Consider the following 26,056-nt stretch of genomic DNA (forward strand, 5'->3'; position numbering starts at 1 on the left):
AAACCAAAAGATCAAAAAAAAGAAGAAAATGTAAAATAACTCATCAGCAAAACCACTACCTTGAGAATAGACGAGGAGAGACAACATAAGAATTATTGGTCTTCCTGAAAATGTTGAAGAGGAAAAAAGCCTGGACTTAATATTACAGGATTAAGTGATGGAAAACTGCCATGATATCATAGAAACAGAGGGCAAAATAGTTATTGAGAGAATACATTGATCTCCTCCAGAATGGAATCCTAAAATGAACACAACAAGGAATACTGTGGCCAAATTTCAGAACTATCAAATAAAAGAGAAAATCTTGCAAACAGCCAGAAAGAAACAATTTAAATACCAAGAAGCCATAGTAAAAATTATGCAGGATCTCACTGCATCAACATTAAGGGATGGAAGGACTTGGAATGAGATATTCCAAAGAGCAAGGGAACTGGGAATGCACCCAAAAATCCACTATCTTACAAAACTGAGAATTCTTTTGCGAGGAAAAGATGGACATTTAACGAAATGGGAGACTTCCAACATTTCCTGATGAAAAGACTAGAGCTAAATAGAAAATTTGGACATCAAAGAGAAGATTCCAGAGACACATGAAAAGGTTAAAAAAGGGGGGGAGGGAGTAAAGGAAAAAACTTGCTATCCAATCAGATGAAACTGGCTATATCCCAACCTGGGAGAAAGATTCTCATAACTCCTGAGAATTGTAACTCTACTAGAGAGAATATACTTAGCCAGAAGTGATGAACACTCATGACTTATGCGTGAAACTGCTATCCAATAATATGAAATTGGCTATATCCCTACCTGGGAGAAAGACTCTAATAACTCTCAAGAATTAGAGAGAATAAACTTAGCCAGAAGTGATGGACATTCATGACTTTTCTGTGACTCAGATAGAATGATTTAAAAACAATACCTTCTTAAAGCAAGGATAGTAAGAAGACTGGAGGATGGAGGAGATTTCATGGGGTAGAACTCATTACATTAAGATGATGGAGGATACCTTTCAAGTATTAAAAGGGCGGGGGGAAAGGGAGGGGCGAGGAAAAGGGGAGCTAACAGAAGGAAGGTAAGGGAGAAGAGATAAAGGAAAAGGGGAAAGAAAGGGGAGGGGTGGAAATAGGAAAGCAAACACACTAAAGCTGGTAGTATTCAGAAATAAAACACTGGAGAATATGGATAAAGGGGAAAAGGGGGAAAAATACAAACAGAAGAAAGATAGCATGGAGGGCAATAAAGAGTAATTATAACTTTGAATGTGAACAGGATGAACTCTACCTTAAAACACAAGCAAATAGCAGAATGGATTAAAAAACAGAATCCTACAATATGCTGCTTACAAGAAACTCTTTTGAAGCAGAGAGATACATATAGAGGAAAGGTAAAAGGTTGGAGAAAAATATATTTTCTTCAGCTAAAGTGAAAAAAGCAAGGGTAGCAATCCTTATCTCAGACAGAAAAGCTGCAAAAATAGATAGAGTTAAAAGAGATAAGGAAGGAGTGGCTAGGTGGCACAGTAGATATAGCACTGGCCCTGGAGTCAAGAATACTTGATTATGCTGTGTGGCCTTGGGCAAGCCATTAACCCCATTGCCTTGCAAAAACCTAAAAAAAAGAGAGATAAGGAGGGAAACTATGTCTTCCTAAAAGGTACCATAGACAATAAAGTAATTTCGATACTAAATATGTATGCACCCAATGGGACAGCATCCAAATTCTTAGAGGAGGAGTCGAAAGAACTACAGAAAGACAAAGACAGCAAAACCCTACTAGTGGGATACCTCAACCTCCCACTCTCAGATTTAGATAAATTGAAACATAAAATAAATGAGAAGGAAGTTAAGGAGATAAATAGATTGTTAGAAAACCTAGACATGATAGACTTAAGGAGGAAATTGAATGGGATAGAAAGGAATATACTTTTTTTCCTGCATTACATGGCACTTGCACAAAAATTGACCATGTACTAGGGCATAAGAACCTAATGATCAATTGCAGAAAGGCAGAAATAGTGGGCACATCTTTCTTAGAATATAATGCAATAAAAATCACATGGAATATTTGGCCAGGGAAATATAGACCCAAAACTAATTGGAAACTAAATCACCTCATTTTAGTGGCTCAAACAACAAATTATAGAAAGAATTAATTTCAGCCTAGATAATGACAATAATGAAACAACATACCAAAACCTATGGGATACACTCAAGGTAGCTGTCAGGGGATATATTATATCTTTAAATGCTTACATGAATAAATTAGAGAAAGAGGAAATAATGAACTACATATGCAACTAAAAAAATTAGAGAAAGAACAAATTAAATTACCCCAATTAAATACCAAATTAAAAATTCTAAAAATTAAAGGAGAAATTAATAAAAGCAAAAGCAAAAAAACTATTGAATTAATAAAACCAAGAGTTGGTTTAATGAAAAAACCAATAAAATTGATAAACCTCTGGTCAATGTGATTTACAAAAAGAAAGAAGAAAACCAAATTGCTAGTATCATAAATGAAAAAGGTGAACTCCCCACCAATGAGGAGGAAATTAAAAGTAATAATTCAGAATTATTTTGCTCAACTCTATGCCAATAAATTTGACAATCTGAGTGAAATCAATGAATATTTACAAAAATATAAGTTGCCTAGGTTAATTGAAGAGGAGATTAAATACCTAAACAACCCTATCTCAGAAAAAGAAATTCAATAAGCCAAATCTAAGAAAAAAATCTCCAGGGCCTGATGGATACACAAGTAAATTCTACCAAATTTTTAAAGCACAATTGGTTCCAATTCTATATAAACTCTTTGGAAAAATAGGGGAAGATGGAACTCTGCCTACTCTTTCTATGACACCAATATAATGCTGATACCTAAACCAGGAAGAGTTAAAACAGAGAAAGAAAATTATAGACCTATCTCCCTGATGGATATAGATGCAAAAATCTTAAATAAAATCTTATCAAAGCAATTACAACAAGTTATCACTAGGATAATACATTATGACCAAGTAGGATTTATCCCAAGAATGCAGGGTTGGTTCAATATTAGGAAAACTATTAATATAATTAATTATATCAATAACATACCTATCAGAAATCATATGATCATATCAATAGATACTGAAAAAGCTTTTGACAAAATACAGCACCCATTCTTAATAAAAACACTAGAAAGCATAGGAATAAATGGATTGTTCCTTAGAATAATAAGCAGTATTTATCTGAAATCATCAACAAGCATTATAAGCAACAGGGATAGGCTAGAGGCATTCCCAATAAGATCAGGGGTGAAACAAGAGTGCCCATTATCACCACTACTATTCAATATTGTATTAGAAATGTTAGCTTCAGCAATAAAAGAAGACAGAGAAATTGAAGGAATTAGAATTGGGAAGGAAGAGACAAAACTCTCACTCTTTGCAGATGACTTGATGGTATACCTAGAGAATCCCAAAAAATCATCTGAAAAGCTACTAGAGGGAGTGGCTAGGTGGTGCAGTGGATAGAGCACTGGCCTTGGAGTCAGGAGTATCTGAGTTCAAATCCAGCCTCAGACATTTAATAATTACCTAGTCGTGTAGCCTTGGGCAAGCCACTTAACCCCATTGCCTTGAAAAATCTAAAAAAAAAAACTACTAGAAACAATTAGCAACTTTAGCAAAGTCACAGGATATAAAATAAATCCTCATAAATCCTCAACATACATACATATATATATATATATATATATATATATATATATATATATATATATATATATATAACTAGCAAGATGCAGCAGAAAGAGCTAGAAAGAGATATGCCATTCAAAGTAACTTCAGACAAGATAAAATACTTGGGAGTCTACCTGCCAAGACAGACTCAAAAACTTTATGAAAACAACTATAAAACACTTTTCACACAAATAAAATAAGATATAAATAAATGGTCAAATATCAATTGATCATGGATAGACTGAGCTAATATAATAAAAATAACTAAATTAAATTACTTATTGAGTGACATACCAATCAAACTTCCAAAAAATTATTTTATTGAGTAGGAAAAATTTAGCTAAATTCATATGGAGGAAAAAAGGTCAAGAATATCAAGGGAATTAATGAAAAATTTGCAAAGGAAGGCAGCCTAGTCATATCAGATATAAACTTATAAAGCATCACTCATCAAAATTGGTTGATACTTGCTAAGAAATAGAGAGGTGGATAAGTGGAATAGTTCAGGTGCAAAAGAGACAGCAGTAAATGGCTAAATGACTACTGTTTAATAAATCCAAAGATTCCAGCTTCTGGAATACTATCTCATTCTTCAATAAAAATTGCTGGGAAAACTGGAAGTATGACATAAACTAGGTATAGACCAACACTGTCACACACTAAACCAAGATAAGGTCCAAATGGGTGCAGGATATAGACATAAAAGGTTAATATTATAAGTCAATTGGGAGAATAAGGAATAGTTTACCTGACAGATCTATGGAAAGGGGAACAGTTTATGACCAAAGAAGAGATAGAGAACATTATAAAAAAATAGATAATTTTGATTACAGTAAATTAAAAAGGTTTTGCATAAACAAAACCACTGTCATCAAGATTAAAAGGAATGTAGTAAATTGGAAAACATTTTTTATAACAGTGTTTCTGACAAAGGATCTAAAATGTATAGAAAACTGAGTCAAATTTATAAAAATAACAAGTCATTCCCCAATTGATAAATGACCAAAGGATATGGAAAGGCAGTTGTCAAACAAAGAAATCAAAGCTATCTATAGTAATATGAAAAAAATTGCTCTGAATCATTATTGATTAGAGAAATGCAAGTAAAACATCTATGAGGTACCACTTCACATCTCTCAGACTGGCCAGTATGACCAGAAAGGATAATGAGCAATGTTGGAAGGAATGTTGTAAATCTGGGACACTAAAACTTTATTATTGGAGTTGTGAACTGATCCAACCTTTCTGGAGAGCAATTTGGAATTATGCCCAAAGGGAATAAAAATGTGTATACCCTTTGATCCAGCAATACTACTATTGGGTCTGCATCCTGAAGAGATCATGAAAAAGGGTAAAATTCATACATGTACAAAAATATTCATAGCAGTTCTTTTTATTTTAGTAGCTAAGAATTGGAAATTGAGAGAATGTTCATTAATTGGGGAATGACCAAACAAATTGTGCTATATGTATGTGATGGAATACTGTTGTTCTATAAGAAATCATGAGGGATGGTATTTCAGAAAAGTCTGGAAAGACTTCTATGAATTGATACTGAGTGAAATGAGCAGAACCAGAAGAACAATATATACACTAACATCAATATGGGGTGATAATCAACCATGATTGATTTTTTCATTTCAGCAATACAATAATCAAAGACAATTTTAAGTGATTGTAATGGAAAATACCATCCATATCCAGAGAAAGGACTGAATAGTTTAAATGAAGACCAAAACTTATTATCTTCAATTTTTAAAAGTTGTTTTAAGTATTATGTCATTTTGTTATCTCTAATGTTTTCCTTCTTCCTTTTGGAGCTGATTCTTCTCTCTCAACATGCTATGTTTTGCATGGTTACAAATGTAAAGCCAACAGATTGCTTTCTTTCAGGAGAGGGGGAGGGAATAGACAGTGGGAAAAATTTGTAAAACACAAACCTTGCAAAAAAGATTGGTAAAAATTATCATTGTATGTAGTTGGAAAAACAAATAAATTATTTATCTTAACAGTGATTATCATCCATGTATTTCTCTCCATCCCATTTACCCCCATTTATCCTCTCTCCTTTTACCCTGTCCATTCTCAAAAATGATTTGCTGGAGCAGCTAGGTGGCACAGTGGCACTAGCCCTGGAGTCAGGAATAACTGAGTTCAAATCCAACCTCAGATACTTAATAATTACCTAGCTGTGTGGCCTTGGGCAAACCACTTAACCCCATTTGCCTTGCAAAAACCTAAAAAAATGATTTGCTTCTGACTTTTACCTCCTCCAAACTGTCCACCTTATGCTGCCCCCCATCTCTTATCCCCTTCCCTTTTTACTTTCCTCTATGGTGAGATAGTTTTCTATACTCAACTAAGTGTGCATATAGTCCCTTTTTGAGTCAATTCTGAAGAAAATAAGGTTCATGTACTACCTTTCCTACTTCCCCCATTTCCTACTCTACTGTAATATCTCTTTCAGGTCTCTTTTATGTCAGATAATTTATCTCATTTTGTCTCTTCTTTTCTGTCTCTCCTGGGGCATTCTTCTTTCTCATCTCTCCTAATTTTAATATTTTAGATAATCATACAATTATATTCAATTCACACCTCTGCATTCTGTCTATGTATATTCCTTTTAATTGACCTAATAATGAGAAAGTTTTTTAGGAGTTATAGATATAATTTTTCCATGTAGGAATATAAGCAATTTATCATTATCAAATCCTTTAAGATTTCTCTTTCCTGTTTGTCTTTTTATGTTCTTTAGCATTTTGAAGCAGAAAGACAAATTTTCTATTCAGCTCTGGTCTTTTAGTCAGAAATGCTAGAAAGTCTTTATTTCATTGAATGCTCATTTTTTCCTCTGAAGAATTATACTGTTTTGCTGGGTTAGTGATTCTTGGTTGTAATCCTAGCTCTTTTGCCCTCCAGAATATCATAATCTCAGCCCTCCAATCTTTTATTGTAAAAGTTACTTAATCTTACATTATCTTATCTATTGCTCCACAATATTTGAACTATTTCTTTTTGGCTACTTGAAATAGTTTCACCTTGATCCAGGAGGACTGGAAATTGACTATTATTCTCGGGAGTTTTCATTTTGGGATCTGTTTCAGAAGATGATCAGTGGATTCTTTCGATTTCTATTTTACCCTCTGGATTTATCATATCAGGGTTATTTTCCTTAGCAATTTCCTAAAAGATGATGGCTAAGCTCTTTTTTTTAATCCTACATTTCAGGTACTCCAATTCTTAAATTATCTCTTCTGGATATATTTTCCATATCAGTCATTTTTCAAAAGAGATATTTCACATTAACTTTATTTCATTCTTTTGATTTTGTTTGATTATTGATGTCTCATAAAGTTATTAGATTCATTACTGAGTCTATTCCCTAAAGACTATGAGAAAGGATAAAAAACCTCACTTTTACAAAAATATTCATAGCAGCACTGTCTGTGATGGCAAAGAATTGTAAATTAGGTGAATACCCTTCAATTGGGAAATGGCTTAACAAACTGTGGTATATGTATGTCAAGGAACACTATTGCTCTATTAGAAATCAGGAGGGATGGGAATTCAGGGAAACCTGGAAGGATTTGCATGAACTGATGCTGAGTGAAATGAGCAGAACCTGAGGAACATTGTACACCCTTACATCAACATGGGGGTGATGATCAACCTCAATGAACTTGATCGTTCCATCAGTGCAACAATCAGGCACCATTTGGGGGTATCTGTGATAGAGAATACCATCTGTATCCAGAGAAAGAATTGTGGAGTTTGAACAAAGATCAAGACTATTATCTTTAAGTAAAAAAAATTGTCTTATTATGTAATTTTGCTGTCTCTTATACTTTATTTTTGTTTCTTAAGGATATGATTTCTCTGTCATCACATTCAACTTAGAGCAATGTATACCATGGGAACAATGTAAAGACTAACAAACTGCCTTCTGTGGGGGGTGGGGGGAGGGAAATAAGAGTAGGAGAAAAATTGTAAACAAAATAAATAAAATCATTCTTTTATTTAAAAAAAATAAAGTCATTATGTTCTACTTGTCCAATTCTAACTTTTGAGGATTATTTTTCTTAAATGAGAAACGAGTATACCTCTTTTTCCAAATGGTCACTTCTACTTTTTAAAAATTCTTTTCTGGGGGGTGGAGTCAAGATGGCAACAAGAATGGATCGTGTCTTAGGTGCTCTCTCATAAAGCCTATAAGCTAAGGACTCTAACTAAATTTTTTGAGAGACAGAACCCACAGAGGGACCCAATGAGGCAGTTCTCCTACTCAAGGTAACCTGGAAAAGAGCAGAAAGGCTCTGCTCCCTGGGGTTGGAGGGATGGCCTGTCAGAAGGGTGGCCCACTAGAGTGAAAGAACTTCAGCCTCCTGGAGGCAGGCCCAGGGTGCTGGGAGCCATGGCTAACAGCTGCGGGGGAGTTTCCTGAGCTATGCCCTGGTGAGCACCAGGCACAAATTGGGGGAACAGTGGAGGACCTCTGCTAGAGAGAGCATGTGAAGCCCAGCCCTCAGGGCACACAGACAGCAGCAGCCAGCGCAGCAGAGTTCCAGGAAACCAAAGCAGGCAGAGTGGTAAGCAGGAGCCCCCGGGGCATGAGCCCATTGAACCTAGGGAAGAGAGTGAAGAGAGAGACTGCCAAGTTCTGTCCTCTACCCCTGGAACAGGACTCTGGGGTTCTGACCACATTCAGATCCTGATCGCAGTCTAGGCCCCCCCAAAGAACAGCAGGGGCCCCCTCCACCTCAGCCTTGTGGCAGAGGGGGGCACATATGGTCATTCACAGACCAGGAGGGAGGACAGAGCCTCACACACTGAGACCCTTGTGGGAGTGTCCCAAAAGCTCAGGAAGCACCCCAAAACCAGGCTCAGGCTGGGAAAATGAGCAAGCAGAGAAACAAGAGGAACACCATTGAGAAATATTTTGCATATGAGCCCAAGAAGGATCAAAAATACTCAGTCTGAAGATGAAGAAGCACAAGCTCCTGCATCTAAAGACTCCAAGAAAAACAGAAATTGGGCTCAGGCTATTACAGAGCTCAAAAAAAAAGACTTTGAAAATCAAATTAGGGAGTTAGAAGAAAAACTGGGAAAAGAAATGAGAGAGATAAAGGAAAGACATGAAAATGAAGTCAACAGCCTAGTCAAGGAAATCCAAAAAATGCTGAAGAAAATAGCATGCTAAAAACCAGCTTAGGTCAAATGGATAAAACAGTTCAAAAAGTTATTGAGGAGAAGAATGCTTTAAAAAGCTAAATTGGCCAGATGGAAAAAGAGATAAGAAAACTCTCTGAGGAAAACAAATCCTTCAGACAAAGAATAGAACTCAGGGAGATTGATGAATTTACAAGAAACCAGGACTCAATACTTCAAAACCAAAAAAATGAAAAATTAGAAAAAAATGTGAAACATCTCATTGAAAAAACAACTGATATGGAAAACAGACTTAGGAAAGATAATTTTAAAATTATTGGAATACCTGAAAGTCATGATCAGGAAAAGAGCCTTGACATCATTTTCAAAGAATTACTACAGGAAAATTGTCCTGATATTCTAGAAGCAGAGGGCAAAATAGAAATGGAGAGAATCCACCCATCCCCCAGAGAAAGAGATCCCAAAAAACCAACCCCTAGGAATATTCTAGCCAAATTCCAGAACTCCCAAGTCAAAGAGAAAATATTACAAGCAGCCAGAAGAACACAGTTCAAATATCGTGGAGCTGCAGCCAGGATCTCACAGGACTTAGCAGCAACTACATTAAAAGCTCATAGGGCTTGGAATATAATATACCAGAAGGCAAAAGAGCTTAGAATGCAGCCAAGAATGAACTACCCAGCAAGGCTGAATGTCCTCTTCCAGGGAAAAAGATGGACTTTCAATGAACCAGGGGAATTTCAAATGTTCCTGTTGGAATAGCCAGAGCTGAACAGAAGGTTTGATCTTCAGATATAGGACTCAGGTGAAGCATGGAGATTGGAGGACAGGGGGAAAATATGAGGGACTTGATGAACTGCATGTATTCCTGCATAGAAAAATGACACTGATAATACTCATATGAACCTTCTCAGTTAATTAGAGCAGGTAGAGGGAGCTTTTATAGTTGAAGCACAGGAGAAAGCTGAATTTGAAGATAAAATATGGGGTAAAAATGGAGTCAATAGAAAAAAGGTAAATGTAATGGGAGAAAGAAAAAGGAGAGGGGGGAATAGGCCAAGATATTTCATATAATAAGATTTTTCTTTATTACAATGAGCTATTGCAATGATATGGAAGGGGGAAGGCAAAGGGGAATGAGGGAATCTTTGCTCTCATCAGAGGTGGTTAGGAGAGGAAACAGCATATATACTCAATGGGGTATAGGCATCTGGAGTAAGAAGGAGAGGGGAGGACAGGGGAAGGTGGGGGGTGATGTGAGTGATGGAGGAGAGGATGGACCATGGGAGGAAAATGGTCAGATATAACACATTTTCTTTTTTACTTCTTTCAAGGGGCTGGGATTGGAAGGCCTGTCTGGGACCATAGGGCCAGGTGGATGCTGGGCCTCTTGGCCCCAGAGCCGGGGATCTGTCTGCTGTGCCACTCAGCTACCCTACAGCAGAGTCAGAGTGAAAGGAGAGAGATAATATAGTACATGGCAGTGGAGAAATAAGAAAGGAGGGAGTTGCAATCAGCAATGGCAACAGTGGAAAAATATGGAAGTAACTTTTGTGATGGACTTATCATAAAGAATGTGATCCACCCACGACAGAGTTGTTGGTGTTGGAACAAAGACTCAAGCACATTTTTTATTATTATTATTATTATTATTATTATTTGGGGGGGTACAGGGCAAATGGGGCTGGGTGGCCTGCCTGGCGCCACATAGCAGGGTGATCGTTGGGTGTCTGAGGCGAGATTTGGACCTGGGTGCTCCTGGCTCAAGGGCCAATGTTCTGTCTGCCACCCAGCCACCCCTACTATTATTACTATTTTATTTTATTTTGGGTCTTTTTTTTTTCCTTTTTTTTGGTTTTTGCAAGGCAGTGGGGTTTGGCTGGCTTGCATGTCACACAGCTGGGTGATTGTTGGGTGTACGGGCCGGATGTGGGCTTGGGTGCTCATGGCTCCAGGGCTGGTGCTCCATCCATTGCAACACCTGGTCATCCCTAAAATTATTACTGTTGTTTTTTTTAATTTTAATTTTTTTCTCTCTCCCCTTTACTTTATTGCTCAAGTGAGTCTATATTTATGGGGGAGGGGCTATTTCATTTACTCTTAAACAAGAATATTTTATTAATGTATAAAAAACATTATTTGTACAAAATGAGAATAAATATTAAACTAAAAAAATAAAAATAAAAATTCTTTTCTTCAGTGAATTTTTGTATATCATTTTCCATTTGGTTAATTCTTATTTTCAAGGCATTCTTCTTTCTGGTTGATTTTTGTGACTCTTTTACCATTTGATTTATTCTATTTTTTAAGGTGCTATTTTCTTCAAAATTTTTTTGTGTCTCCTTTATCAAATTGTTGATTCTTTTCTCATGGTTTTCTTGCATCCCTCTCATTTATTTTTCCAATTTTCTCTCTCTCTCTCTCTCTCTCTCTCTCTCTCTCGGTTTTTGCAAGGCAAATGGGGTTAAGTGGCTTGCCCAAGGCCACACAGCTAGATAATTATTAAGTGTCTGAGACCGGATTTGAACCCAGGTACTCCTGACTCCAGGGCCAGTACTTTATCTACTGCACCACCTAGCCGCCCCCTCTATCTCTCTTATTTGATTTCTAAAATCCTTTTTGAGCTCTTCCATGGGCTGAGATTAATTCATATTTTACTTTGAGGCTTTGAATGCAGAAATTTGACTTTGTCGTCTTCTGATTATGTGTTTTGATCTTTCTTGTCACCATAGTAATTTTCTAAGGTAGAATTTTTTTTCAGTTGTTTGCTCATTTTCCAGCCTATTCCTCAACTTTTAACTCAGAGCTAAAGTGGCTCTCTGCTTCCCAAGTGGAGGGGACACTATCCCAAGTTTCAGAGTCTTTGTGCAGCTACTTTCAGAATAAATCTGGGAACCGGTAAGTTTTTGGCTCTTCTAAGGTGGTAGGATCAAGAGAGGGGCATGAAGTTATGGCATATGGAGTAGTATTTTTCTGTAAGAAATCATGAAGGGCCAGACTTTAGAGCAACATGGAAAGACTTACATGAGCTGATGCTGATTGAAGTGAGGAGAATCAACAACATTATACACATTAACTACAACATTATGATGATCAGTTATGATAGATGTAGCTCCTCTCAGCATTTCAGTGCTCAAGGACATTCTTGAGCAACCTATTAAGGAAAAATCCACATCCAGAGGGGAAAAATATGGATTCTGAATTCAGAGCAAAGCACAGTATATTCATTTTTTTAAAATTTGTTTTCTGGGGTGACTAGATGGTGCAGTGGATAGAGTACTAGCCCTGGAGTCAGGAGGACCTGGGTTCAAATCCAACCTGACACTTGATACATAGTAGCTATCTGACCTTGGGCAAGTCAGTTAACCCCATAATCTTGCAAAAATCTAAATAAATTTAAAATTAAACCTTCTTTTATATTTTTCCTTTCTTTATCATGGTCCCCCCCATAGTTCTAATTCTTTCCACAACATAACTATTATAGAAATCGTTCTTATTCCTTTCACAATATAATAAATACAGAAATTTGTTAAACATAATTATAGATGTGTAATTTTACATGTGGGTGTAGAAAAATATGGAACTCACAAATGACTAAATATTGAAAACTACCTTTGCATGTAATTGGAAAAAATTAAATAAAAATTTTCAGTTAGAAAATAGAGTTCTATGTCTTTTCAGACACCCAACGATCACCCTGCTATGCGGCCCCAGGCAGGCCACCCAGCCCCGTATGCCCTGTTACCCCCCCCAAAAAAAATAATAATAATAATAAGTGTGCTTGAGTCTTTGTCCTGTTCTATGCACTGGTTTATGAACAACCACAAGCACTCTTTTCAATCCTGGAATTATGACTAGGGTCCCTGTTTCACTGCAGCTGCAGGTTTTGTTGTGTTACTGTTCTTCCTCATACAGCAACTAAAACTCAGTACTTCAATGGAGATCCAAGTATAGGCTGTAAGGGACTGTTGTGTGTGGGAGTACTGTAAACTTTCATCACCTGGTATCCTCAAGCACCAGAGCCTTATTTTACTGGTTGATTGTAGAGTGCCACAGGATTGGGGAGGATGTTTAAGCACTTGTATTTGGTTTAATAAACGGAGATCTTGGAGATCTTGATGATCCTGGAGGTCTTGGAGAACTTTTCCATCCTTATCTCCTGCCCCTTCAACTTTTTTCTGGGTAAGGATAGGCTAGCCGGCAGGAACCTAACACTTCCTGAGCAGCTAGCTAACAGGAACATAACAAATGGTGCCTGAACAGGGACACAAAGGCAGAGCAATCTGAGTGGAGTCCAAGATGAGGACCAGCAGATACAAGCAACATCCAGGCGACATCCTGAAGAGGTAACAGATTGATTGTTGGGGGAGTGGTGCTGATTTTAAGGAAGTTGGAACAAAGAGATGTGAAGGAAAGTGAAAGTAAGGAGAAACAAATAAGTATTTAGCATTAAGGAACCAGTGAAAGAAAGAAGAAATAGATAAGTGTTCAGCACTGAGAAGCCAGCAGGAAGTGAAGTCTCCGAGGCAATGTTGCAGGGGATGGAGCTTCTTCCTCAGAAGCAGTTGGCTGCTGAGCACCAATGCCATGAAGGGGATGTGGAGGCCCTACTGGCCATTGCTTCTGGCCGCTACTGCCTGCCTGATTGCACAATGTCCATTAAGCAGGACCCAAACCCCTAAACCTATACCCAACTTTAGAGGCTTCTCCTCTTTGCAGCAGACCCTGACACAGAATGACACCGACCCTGATGACTACAACGAATTCCACTTCAGAAGCCATAATGAATTTCACTCTCCAGCCTACAACCAAGCACACCATGACTCTTGCTCCAGCACCAGAAAGCCGTGAAGCACATACTAACTGTACTTCCTGTATTGAGAGCAAAAATGTCACATGCTAATGGACAGTTTGTAATGGTGTTGACTACTGTTTAGAAAATGCAACAGCTCCAAATTGTATTGTTGTCAACAACTCAAGTAATTTCAAATGCTCCCTCTCATTCTCTGCCTCCCCCACCTTCTGCAGCGGAAGGGGGGAGGAAGAAGGGAAACCTTCGTTTTTAGAACTTCTAAACTTAAACTTATCTCTCAGAAGGTATGCATGCTTCGCTACAGGAAGGGCAAGACCCCCCCCAAAAAAACTTATTTTATAAATCAAGGGACCCCCATGCCTTCTTCCTGGTTTGGGGAGGGGGGGGTGGGCAATAGGCTATTGATTGGGAAGCTTTGTGGTCAATTAGTCAAGAAAAAAAGAGAAGACCATCTTTTTTCTGGGACTGGGAAGTTCAGATTTCATCTTCTGAATTAAGCCTGTGCCTTTGGCTAATATCTCTGTAATCAAGTAGCTAACTTTGAATTTTGTGAAGTTGTTTAAGAATGCATTCAATTTTTTTTATTAGCCATTTCAAGATTTTCATGAATATATATGAGGTTCCTCAAGAAATTCTTTTTGATTCCAAAAGTTATTTTTGACAAGTCTTCATTGGTGTGTTATGTGTGTGTATGTGTATTTAAACATTTGCAGGACATTTTACATCTCTCCACTGGCCTAGAGAGGTGAGAAAATGTTTCTATATTCTGAGATCTGGTACTGGCCAGGGTATCAATCTCAGCTTAGTAAATATGTGTCAAGAGAGTTTTTTCTGGTGTGTGTGTGTGTGTGTGTGTGTGTGTGTGTGTGTGTGATAATTCAGAAGGATATTATATTAGGATAAATTGTATTTCTAGGAATCTGGGAATATTGAATCATATAATTTAATGATTTATTTTGGGAAAGAGATATTTGTACTATCTGATTTGTTTTGATGTTAAGTTGATATAATTGTCAAACAGTTACTTATGTTATATATTCTTTATCCCATCTATCATCACACATTTATGGTAAGGGAAATATCACTCCATCTTTTTGTGGATTCTGCCACTCTAGAATTGTTTTGTCATTATTTAAAGGTGTTTGAAAGATTTGGGTGAAAACTCAGGCAATCTCCTGCCTTTACGCTGTCATCTTAGCTCCACCTCTTGTCATACTTATCTTGACTTAAAATTCCCATTAATTTAATTTCCTATCCTTTAAAATAGAAAGAATGATTTTGCTATGACTTTTTGTTATGACTTCTGGTGTTTTTTTTTAATTTAAATCCAGAACTTAAAATGGCCTTAATTATTTAAGAACAAATCATGTTGTGACTTTAAGAATGATCTAGAAGAAGTTGGGGAAATGAGATGATCTGAAAGAAAATATTCATTGAAAATAGTTTCTGTATTAATGGCAATGATGTGTGAAAAAGTGGAGAACATGCAGGCTGAAGCTAAAATTTAAGGAATTCTTAAATCTTAGTCTCTTCTAACTGGTAACATGAAGTGTTCTAATTGCTTCAGCAAGTTGGAAGCAGAATAGGTGATTTTAGTGGTTGTAATGTATATATTACTTTAGATGAACTGATTTTTTTTATGTTTTTGCAAGGAAAATGGGGTTAAGTGACTTGCCCAAGGCCACACAGCTAGGTAATTATTGTCTGAGACCAAATTTGAACCCAGATAATCCTGACTCCAAGGCCAGTGCTTTATCCACTATGCCACCTAGCCGCCCAGATGAACTGATTTTGCTCATCACTCATCTTTTCACTTTCTTACTCATAATTGCGAAATACTGGAAACCAGAGTACCCAAGTTGAAGTCATGGATATGCTGTCTTTCTCCATCCTGCCCAACAAGTGTCACAATCTTGGTTTTGTTTGGTATAAAAATACTAAATCTCTATATCATTATCTATATCAAATCTCTATATCATATAATAGCCACTATATTCTGTATTTATTCCCCCAAATTGTAAATTCTTTGACAGCACACATCCTGATTATCTCCCTGGTGCCAAAAGATCATGATGATGATGATGATGATGGTGATGATGATGCTTTGCTACAGGAAGGGCAAGACCCTCCCAAAAAAACTTATTTTATAAATCAAGGGACCCCCATGCCTTCTTCCTGGTTTGAGGAGGGAGGATTGGTCAATAGGCTATTGATTGGGAAGCTTTGTGGTCAATTAGTTAAGAAAAAAAGAGAAGACCACCTTTTTCTGGGACTGGGAGATTCAGATTTCATCTTCTGAATTCAGCCTGTGCTTTTGACTAATATCTCTGTAATCAAGTAGCTAACTTTGAATTTTGTGAAGTTGTTTAAGAATGTATTCAATTTTTATTGGCTATTTCAAGATTTAAATAATAAATGATAATGATGATGATGATGATGATGACGACGACAACAACGACGATGATGTTGATGAATGAATGAATAAGCAAATTACAGGATTTTAGAGATGGAAAAGAGCTTAGAGATCACCTAGTTCTAAGCATCTGGTTTTATAACTTTGCTAACTAAGGTAGAAAAGTTAAGTTACTAAACTAAGATCATGTAGCTGCTCATCAGTGGCAGTCAGGATGAGGACCTGATAACGAAGCAGCTAATTTTTTTTCACTGTGCCAAATTTTTGTTGAATTAAAATACACACTGCAAAGACTTTGAACTCTGCAATTATGGTTCAGACATTTTTTGAGAAGGGGGAATATATAAGGGTTATAATATGTTTTATTTCTTCCTTTATAACAAAATAACTAAATAAAATAATTAATAGAAATCCGAAATTCAACCAGAATGGTTTAAAAGAGAAGAATATGGGAGAGGGAAACTTTATATCCCTTTGGGACTTTAAGGTCAAAAAAGAAGATATTTTTTGCAAGGCAATGGGGTTAAGTGGCTTGCCCAAGTCCACACAGCTAGGTAATTAGTAAGTGTCTGAGGCTGGATTTGAATTCAGGTACTCCTGATTCCAGAGCTGGTGCTCTATTCACTGCACCACCTAGCTGCCCCAAGAAGATATTTTTTTTTTAAATTGAGGGGAATTCTTTGCTTGAAACCAACCTATTTACATGTGAAATCATTGGCCTTTTATGAATTCTATAGAACTCTCCCTGACCTCAAATACAGTTAATCTAGATGGCCCCCTTAGTCAAGTCAACAAATATTTGTTAAGTACTTGTTAATGCCATTCTTACATCACAACACCAGTAACAACCAAATACTCAAGATATATTTTGATGGGGGCTCTGCACAGTACTACCACCCCCTCATTTTGGGACAATATCTCTGTTCATATATACTAAGATTACATTAATCCTTGGGGCTGCCTTGCCTGTCAACTCAAATTAAACTCCTGGTTTACTGAAAAACAAACAAGTAGAGCTTACTTAAATTATTATCCAACCATTGCTTTCCTGTCCTCTACTTGTACAGATTATAGTATCAAATTGTCATGGAATTTAATGCTGAATGGAACCTCAAAAGTAATCTAGACCAAGAGAGGTTATTATTTGCCCAAGTTCATAAAAATATTAGCTGTTAAAAATGGAACTTGAACTCGTGTTCTGATACTAATATTTTTAGCCCAAGTACAGGATGTTTTTAGTGATCCCTCTTCAGTTTTAACATATTAGATTTGTACTTTTCATGAGACCTTTTGGACCCTATTTGGATCCAAATGATACTGTTTTGTATTCTGTTATTTCAAATGAATCCAATAAACATGCCACGTCTTATATAAACATCCAAGTCTTATAAAAATGATGACCTGCACAGGACTAAGCATGAAGCCCTGCAGCATTCTACTAGAAACTTCCCTCCAGGTTACCATTGACTCAATAATTCCCCTTTTTTTCAGTATGATCATTCACTTAATCCTAAATCTACCAAAATATAAAGCCCATATCACCATCTGATGAAGATATCATGAGAAATTATATCAAATGCCTTACTTATACTATGTATATATATATATATACAAATAAACAAATGTATATATGCGCAAATATACTATGCATAAAGATTAGGTTAGTCTACTAGTATAACAATGTCAAAAAAGGAATATAGTGAATCTGGCATCATTGCTCTTAAAGAACCAATACTGGCTCTTAATGATCACCTCTCTTCTATGTTCTCATAAATACTTCTTTAATAGTGTGTGCAATATTTTTCCTAGAAATTAAACTCGAGAATTTCTTTATTGATATACTTGGATATACTTTCCCTGTAGAATTTTAGGTCATCTACCCTATGTGTCCTTTCTCTGACCTCTTTGTAATTAACTCTCATAAAATATAGGATTATTTATACTGCATTCAATTTTCTCTTATTTTATCTACTAATGAACTCTTAAGCCGAAAGATTTTACTTTAGTAACCTTCCTACTAAAGTGAGGTCAAGTCTCACTTTGTAGATGAAGAATCAGGGAACAATTCTAGCTTGAATGAAATATATACAGAAGTGTTGCAGTACACCCACCAGGTTATTTCCATCTCTAATGTGTTTATTTAAATCACTTTCTGATGTCTAAACTGAAAGCAAGTTGCACATCTTTTCATCCATCTGGGCAAGGCGATGTAGCTGCAGCTTTCCATATGAAGTCAATGAACATCAGAATAGAGACCAAGTGAGCCTACTTACCAAGTATACTTTTAAAGATACTTATAAACATGGTAGTCTGTAGACCTACTTATAAAGATAAAGCCAAGTGGAAAGCATCAGCTACTCCTCATGAGTAAAATAATATTTATTGGGGTATAACAATGCCCAAGGGCTTGGTGAACTAAAAAATCAAAATCAAATTCTGCCTTTTACAGTAATAGGTATCAAACTGGAGCCCCAAATACCATTTAAACTATAACTAAGCAGTAAATTTTATTGTCTTGCTTTTTATGATTGTAGACATATACACTAGCTATCAAAATCACTTTAATTTTAAAGCTCACTCCAGGTCTGAAACAAAATAACCCAAAAGCTCCTATTACCATAATTTAACAGAAAGCAGAGCCATCTTTTCTTTATCTATGACAGCACAATGTCATAAATAGAGCTGCTTTTCATCCATAATTACATAAACAATAAACATGCTGCCATTCACTAGGGTTTTAATAGTCAATACACGTAAGCAATATTGTGATCTAATGAGCTGCATCTGTTTTCTTCAATCTTCTTCACTTTATTCTTCATCCTTGTCTTCATCTGAAAAATGAGGCACAGACTTCTTTGCCACAACATTGTCCAATCTCTTCCCTTGCAGATAGGGGTTCACATTCTGAAAAATACATAGTGTAGTGATATAAAAAGGGATCAATTATGCATAACACAGGAAAACATATGGAAACAATGTACTACGATATGCCCACTATGTGAGCAAATGATCCTATAGATATAAACTGCACGACTTTGTGATGGACTATACTGAAGGGTCTCAGTGATGGAATTATTATTCCAGAGTGCCAAGTGAAATTTATGTTTTTAATGTAAACCTGTAGGATAGCTAACAACAAACTCTCTGCTTCCCTCCCATAATTAGGCTTATTTTATCAGTGCAATATGAGTGCTAGCTATCGATCCCTACTTGTAGGAAAATTCTCAGCCATATTACTGTGGATTTTTAAAAAATTTATCAAGTACTGTCCTAATAAAAATAGCTCTATAGAAGATTTACACACTAGACTTGAAATTAAAATTCAAAAACTGTTAAAGAGATATTTTTCATTGTCATAAGTGAATTATTTTCCATTCAAGTTCTAAATAGTAGTGAAATGGAGATGCATTGTGGGAATCACTAGTACTTACCTATATCTACTTTGTCAAATTCAAAAGCTATATGCTTTGGGAGAAGCTTGTATGCCCATGCTAGCCTTATATTCTATAATACTCTGGTATTATAGAATCTGGTGGCATGTTTAATGAGTCAAAGTTTTTCCATTGTTGCTTCTACTCACATCTATTTTATAGTATTGAGTTCAAGAAAGTGATTGGAGTCTTGTTATATAGTTTTTAGAAGGAAATAAAATTGCTGCAAAGATTTTTGAGGTTACTTGTTCATTGAAGAGTCTTACCAATGACCCATCAAAAATAAGGAAGGGGCTTTGTGATTTTATCATTCCAGAATGATTAGAAATTCAATTACATTTCCAAATTCAAATACAATTCATATGGACAGACTCACTGAGGCAATATTTTGCTGGGGCTTTGTGTGCAAATAGGGCCCCTTGTTGGTCAAAAAGTCATATTTATTTTTTTAATTTTTAAAAAATGTTATTTGTTTAAGGCAATGGGATTAAGTGCCTTGCCCAAGATCACACAGCTAGGCAATTATTAAGTGTCTGAGGTTGGATTTTAACTCAGGTCCTCCTGACTCCAGGGCCACTGCTCTATCCATTGTACCACCTAGCTGGCCTAAAAAGTCATATTTCTTTTCTAAAGGCTTCATCTGGAGGTGCTTGCTTCCCTGAATGCTAGATTGGGGGACCAGTTTTTGCATCTGACAGCTAAATGACTCAGTCATGGAAAGATCTTTAAGCTCTCCTGCTAAAACTGCATCCTTTCTTGTTGGGGCTCTACTTCAAAGCAAGTCAAGAAAGAATGGGCTCAGAAATGAAACAGACCAACCTGGTTGAAATTTGTGGAAATTCTTGCATGAAGGGTGATATGTTATATTTTTTTTAAGTTACTTTCTGCAAAATCATCTCCCCAGGTGAATGTAAATACTTTTTAGACCAAAAGAGGAGCTCTCCAATATTAAATGAATATGTATAAAAGACTGAACAGTGAATAAGACATTTAAAAGTTGACTGAAAAGTGTTTTATAAGTGAAAAATCTAAGTGTTTGGTTGACTTTGGATGATCACATAAAGTCTCATCTAAACCATATGCAGCACTTTGGAAAAAGATGGAAGTTTAGGGAGATTACCACAGGCAATGGGATTTTATGTGACATTTTAATGTTTCCCCATCTACCCAGACCCAGGAAGTGCCATATTGAAGTTTAGAGAGAGAAAGGTGGTGAAGGCTGGGAACAGGAAAAATAACAGGAAGAGAGAGAAAAGGAAAAGGGAATTTATTTGAATGTTTATTAAACCACCCAAAAAGTTCCACTCCAATTCAGTGCCTCCATTTGTGAGAGAATTTCATTCCTAGATTCTTATGATTCAACAAATGTAGTAGATGATACAAACTGGAAAAGTAGTAAGAGACAGCATATCATAATGTATAGTAGTATACCCTGGATTCAAAATGGGGAAGAGTTGGGCTCAAATCAAATACTCACTAGCTGTGTGACTATAAACAAGTTAGTTAACCTCTCATTTTCTCCATCTGTATAACAGGGATAATGATAATACCTCCTTCACAGTTCTGTTATGAAGCTCACATAAGATAATATAGGTAAAACACTGGTAAACCTAGGATTGCTCAATACATGTCAATTTAAAAAATTTTTATTATGTATCAGAACTTCCATTCTCTTAGATATGCCTCAGTGAGAGTTGCTCATTCTCCCTAGTATTCAACTTATTCACATAATAACTTAGGTCCCTCCAAGACTCACAAGATTGGCGTTTGAGAAGATATGAAACAAAATAATAACAATAAAATTAACTAGTATTTAGCTCATACCTTAATGCAAAGTGCAGTTTATGTTATCTCATTTGAGTCTCACAACAACCCTATGAGTTAGAAACTATTTGTTATTTCCATTTTACAAGTAAGGAAATTGAAGTGAGATAACAAGCCTTTATTAACCTCTTATTATGTGCTAAGTACTTTGGCTGACACTAGTTAAGTGAATTTGCTAAATTCCTGAGGCAGGATTTAAACCCACTTCATCATTACTCTTGAAAACCATAATTTGTCACCATAATTCTTTGGAAACAAAGAATCAAAACACAGTGTTTATAGTTAATGGAACCACATCTAGTCCTCAGGTCTTCACTTTCTTTTCTTTTTCTTTCTTTCTTTCCCCTGGAACAAAAATAAGAATTGGATCTCTGCTCTTGATTTTTTTTTTGTCTGGAAACCCACAGCCTATGCTGAGCTTCTTTGGGAGAAGTCTTCCTTTTAAACTTGTCCAGAATTTCTTCTTTCTGAATCATGGGCTTAATGAGATGGTTAAAGTCTTCAATCAAACTGTGAAGGCCATCTGAGTACTGATTATAGGGAAGGCAACTTCTGTTGCCCAAGAGAATTGAGAGCCAATACCTCTGGTTTGAGGGCTTGATCTTTGTATGCTCCAGGAGAATAGACAGTACTTGATACCACTGGGTCATATTGACCTTCATGGACATAAACTCTAGGACTTTTCCATGTGAAGGAAGTTGAGGCTAAAATATAAACCCTGGCCAAAGTTCTGAAATTTTGGTATCTGGGTTTCATAAGGATAAGACCTAGAAGTCAGCTATTGACAATCCCTAAGTCAAGACAAATTGGGTGGTGGGATAAGGAGTAGAGAAAAATTAAGATCCTTTGCTGAGTTATTTACTGAAGCTGTATTATGGAGTGCAGCAGAAATGGAAATTATTGGCACCTCTCTGGTAAATCTTCATATAATAGTCATTTTCTATTACAGTTATAAGGATGTAGGGACCTTGAACTCTGAATGTTCCTCCATGATCACTATTCCCAGGCTCTTTTCCACCTCCCAATATGAGTTTTCAAATAGAAGTCTCAGACATTTTCAAATAGCAAAGAACAGGATAAGTAACTCTGCCAAATAAGATAGTTTTCTATCCTTTCAATACTTTATGAGTTTTCTCCTATAAATCCTGTTTTGGAGGGTATCTATTCTTTATCAGACTGAGGCAGATGCTTGGAGCTTTGTGACATAGAACTATAGTGATAAAAGCTGTTGTTGGATAGGCTATACAACTCTAAAGGCCAGAAGAAGGAAAAATTCATCAAGAGTAAGGAAACAGATTGGATGATACTATTCAAAGCAATTTGCAACTATTATTCTTTAATTACCCAGTTTCTGATAGGGCTGTAATACAATTTCTGTATTAACAGTTTCCATGCAATAAGTTTGTGGTGGTATCATTGGTTTGCTTTTTAAAAATGCAATACAATAGGGGTGGCTAGGTGGCACAGTGGATAAAGCACCGGCCCTGGAGTCAGGAGTACCTGGGTTCAAATCCGGTCTCAGACACTTAATAATTACCTAGCTGTGTGGCCTTGGGCAAGCCACTTAACCCCGTTTTGCCTTGCAAAAAAACCTAAAAACAACAAAAAAAAAGTTCAACACAAAATCGGTATTGACTTTTTAACCACTGTATTTTTATTAAATTGGAAGGGGTAACAGACTGTAAAATTCCTTTAAGGTAAAGTGTTGGTGTGATAGCAAAGCTTCACCTGCTCAACTTTGTGAACTTCAATGCTTAAAAAAATCAATGAAAAGTCCAAATCTTTTCAGTTTTCTTCAAGGAAGTGTCACATTCATCAAACAAGAGCAAAAATAGTTGAGTACATGTCAGATAACTGGGGTGGGAAAATGGTGCTGAAATCTTCAAGCAGAGATAAATGTAACAGGTGGAAAATGAACATAGTTCAATTAGGAAATTTTACTATAATTTGGCCAGGAAATAGACAAGAAGATGTCTAGGCAAATTGAATAAGGAAATGCTCATAAAAGTATTGCTTGAACCTTAGATTTTAGCCCTTGAACTCAGCTTTACATTTCATATGTATAAACTGTCTCTTCAACCAGGCTGCATACAAGCTTATCACATGGAAATTTCATATAGAAAAAACAAATAGTTGGGCCCTATCAAAGGTTGGTGGACAGAGTCCATTTTAGTGGCTTCTCTGTGATCTCCCACAGTACCTAACACATAGTTGGGAAATGACCAAGCACTTAATGAGTTTTCAATTAATGGAAACTATTAGTAGGCCAATGGTTCTTAAAATTATATTCCAAAGTTTTAGCAACCAATCAGAGTACCTCAAATGTACTTTCAAAGAAATATACCTCTTTATGCTGGGCCACTCTTCTAATGTTTCTTAAATGCTTCTGATGAAACTCTCAGGTTGCTTCAGGACAATTTGAGGTTTCAACATTTGACAACAGCCCTCTTCAGATAACATCACATAGAAAAAAATAGTCAAACAGTCGACTGTACATTACCCTCCTCCTCCGTCTCTGTCCACCCTTCATCTTTTCGTAAAGAAGTTTCTTGTTCTAGAGAGGGGAAAGGGGGAAGAAAAAAAACAAATGAAAAAGTATGGATCAAATCTGGTAAATGTCTACTTTAAAAAAGCAATACTCTGTTTCCTGTGAACATTTGCATACACATATTTTAGCAACAGAACTAGATGAAAAGAATGTCGTGTCAGAAAGATAAACCACAAGAGAAAAGTTAGTGGTTTTTCAGCTTTTAATAAAGTCTTTTGGAGTGCCCAAGGGCCCAGAAGTGTCATCAACAATCATATAAATGGGAAAATACATTTTAAAATACAAATGCTAGAAATCAGTCTGACACAGATCTAGCACCTCCCCATTGAAATGGCTATGGTTGAAATCAGTCATTGGCAAGAGGGAGGAGGGGAGGGGAATGGTGTCTAACTCTCTTTTAACAAACTGCATAAACTAATTGCTCCAGGAGTGTAGTGTTTGATTATATGTAACAATCCTCCAAGAAAATAAATTCAACATCATGGCTTCTGCAACCAATCCATCTGTAGTTTTAAGTTAATGCCCCCAGTAAAGATGCTAAGAAAACCATTTGGTCCATAACATTTTTAATAGAGTGAACCTTTTAAAAACTGCCAAAAAAAGACTTCTTGGCAGAAAGGAAAGTTATGTTGAGGGGAAAAAAAAGTTCTGTTACCACAGTTTGTATAAGTGTTTCCACATATTGCTATATTTCAAACACATAATGGAGTCGAATAAACTCAAGAATATAGGACACATGCTCAACAGATTTTTCCTTCGATTATGATTATAAAAGACAGAAAACTTAACCTGTGAGTGGGATGGGAGAAGGAAAATGATAATATTTGTGTTGGTTGCTGTTTGGTTCAGTTTGGTTCTTTAATGAAGGGAAAATAAAGTACAAATGAGGTGATTCATCTTACTCTAAATAAGGTTACTTAACTTTGATAAAGGAAGTGAAGCACAGAGTTTTGGTGAAGTTCAAATTTATTCTGTGCTTGTATCCTTTTGAGTTGTTTGAGTACAATTTTTTTTAGAAAATAATAGATGTGGAGACAAAAATGACAAGTGCCAAGAATGAGCTTTGTACTTTTCATGTTCATTAAAATCTCCCTGATTCACAATACATATCTCTTGCCCAACCTCAACTATGTACAGGGGCTGTGCCAGGGAAGGAAAGGCAAAGAGCCCCTCCATCTGCCAAAGAAGGATGTTCTTGGCCACAGTCACACTTGTCGGCTTTCTTGAGGAACAGTTCGATTTAATATTTGAAAAGAGAAAAGGAAGATGTGTACATTGTTCCCTCTAGGAATAAATCTATCACATTCTGGGCTCTTTAAATTTGTTCTTTGAAGGTTGCCTTTTCTATGGATATTGTGATGCTTCCCGATGTCCAGAGTGGCACTAATGTTGACAACACCAGGCAGGAAACCATCTCAGCATGAGCAGTTTTTGTGCGTCATTACTCAGAAAAGTGTGGGATTTATTGAATTTGTGCCACAATATCAAGTTCATTGATCACCAGTGGGTGAGGAGCTAACATGACAGCCGATTATGTTGCAAAATGGGGTGCCAATCAATCTGCTGAATAAATGAAAGTAATGGAATGAAATAGAACAGGAAGAGATCAATTGGAACAGAAGAGGAATGAGACAGGATATGATAAAGCAAAACAATTTTTGGTTTTCCTCTTCAGCAACACTTCCTGGAGTCACCTTGTTCCATGAGATTGTTACTACCAGACCCACCAATACCTTCTCAGACACTTGTGGCTTTGGGCACGTCATTTAACCTCCGTTTCCTTATCTCCAAGTTAAGAATAGAATCAGATAATCTCTGATGTTCCTTCAAATTTCATAGTTATGATCCTACCATACCATTCTTCTATAAAGCAATCTGTCTGTTAGCTCTTTCCCTAAGTATCACTCTTTCATTCATCCCAGGTCACCAGGATGTGCTCAGGCTCTGCTTCCATTCTAAAGTTCAATGGAATTAGTGTGGATCCAGGTAACCCTTACTGTGATGGTTTTGTAAGCAATGGAACTGTCAGGAATAGGAGAGTAAAAGAAAGAGTAAAGAATTAGAAAGACAAAACAAAATATTAATCTCTCCGGGAGCTAAAAATCACTCAGGTTAAGTCAGGCTACTTTCAATGAAGGTGGCAGGA

The 26,056-nt window shown here is 36.4% G+C and overlaps 1 protein-coding gene across 2 annotated transcripts in view; it reads right to left on the reverse strand.

The window, feature by feature from the left end:
* Positions 1-18,465: 18,465 nt before the first annotated feature.
* Positions 18,466-26,056, reverse strand: part of SCG5 (secretogranin V) — an 80,251-nt gene continuing 72,660 nt past the window's right edge. For both annotated transcript variants that reach the window (XM_074235043.1, XM_074235042.1), the window contains exons 5-6: positions 23,863-23,916; positions 18,466-19,011 (exon numbers count right to left, since the gene is read on the reverse strand). In XM_074235043.1, coding sequence (XP_074091144.1) covers positions 18,916-19,011; positions 23,863-23,916 — 150 coding nt within the window. In that variant the 3' untranslated portion in view covers positions 18,466-18,915. The remainder of the gene's footprint in view (positions 19,012-23,862; positions 23,917-26,056) is intronic.

Source organism: Macrotis lagotis, chromosome 4 (assembly GCF_037893015.1).
Source record: "Macrotis lagotis isolate mMagLag1 chromosome 4, bilby.v1.9.chrom.fasta, whole genome shotgun sequence".
Taxonomy (NCBI): domain Eukaryota; kingdom Metazoa; phylum Chordata; class Mammalia; order Peramelemorphia; family Peramelidae; genus Macrotis; species Macrotis lagotis.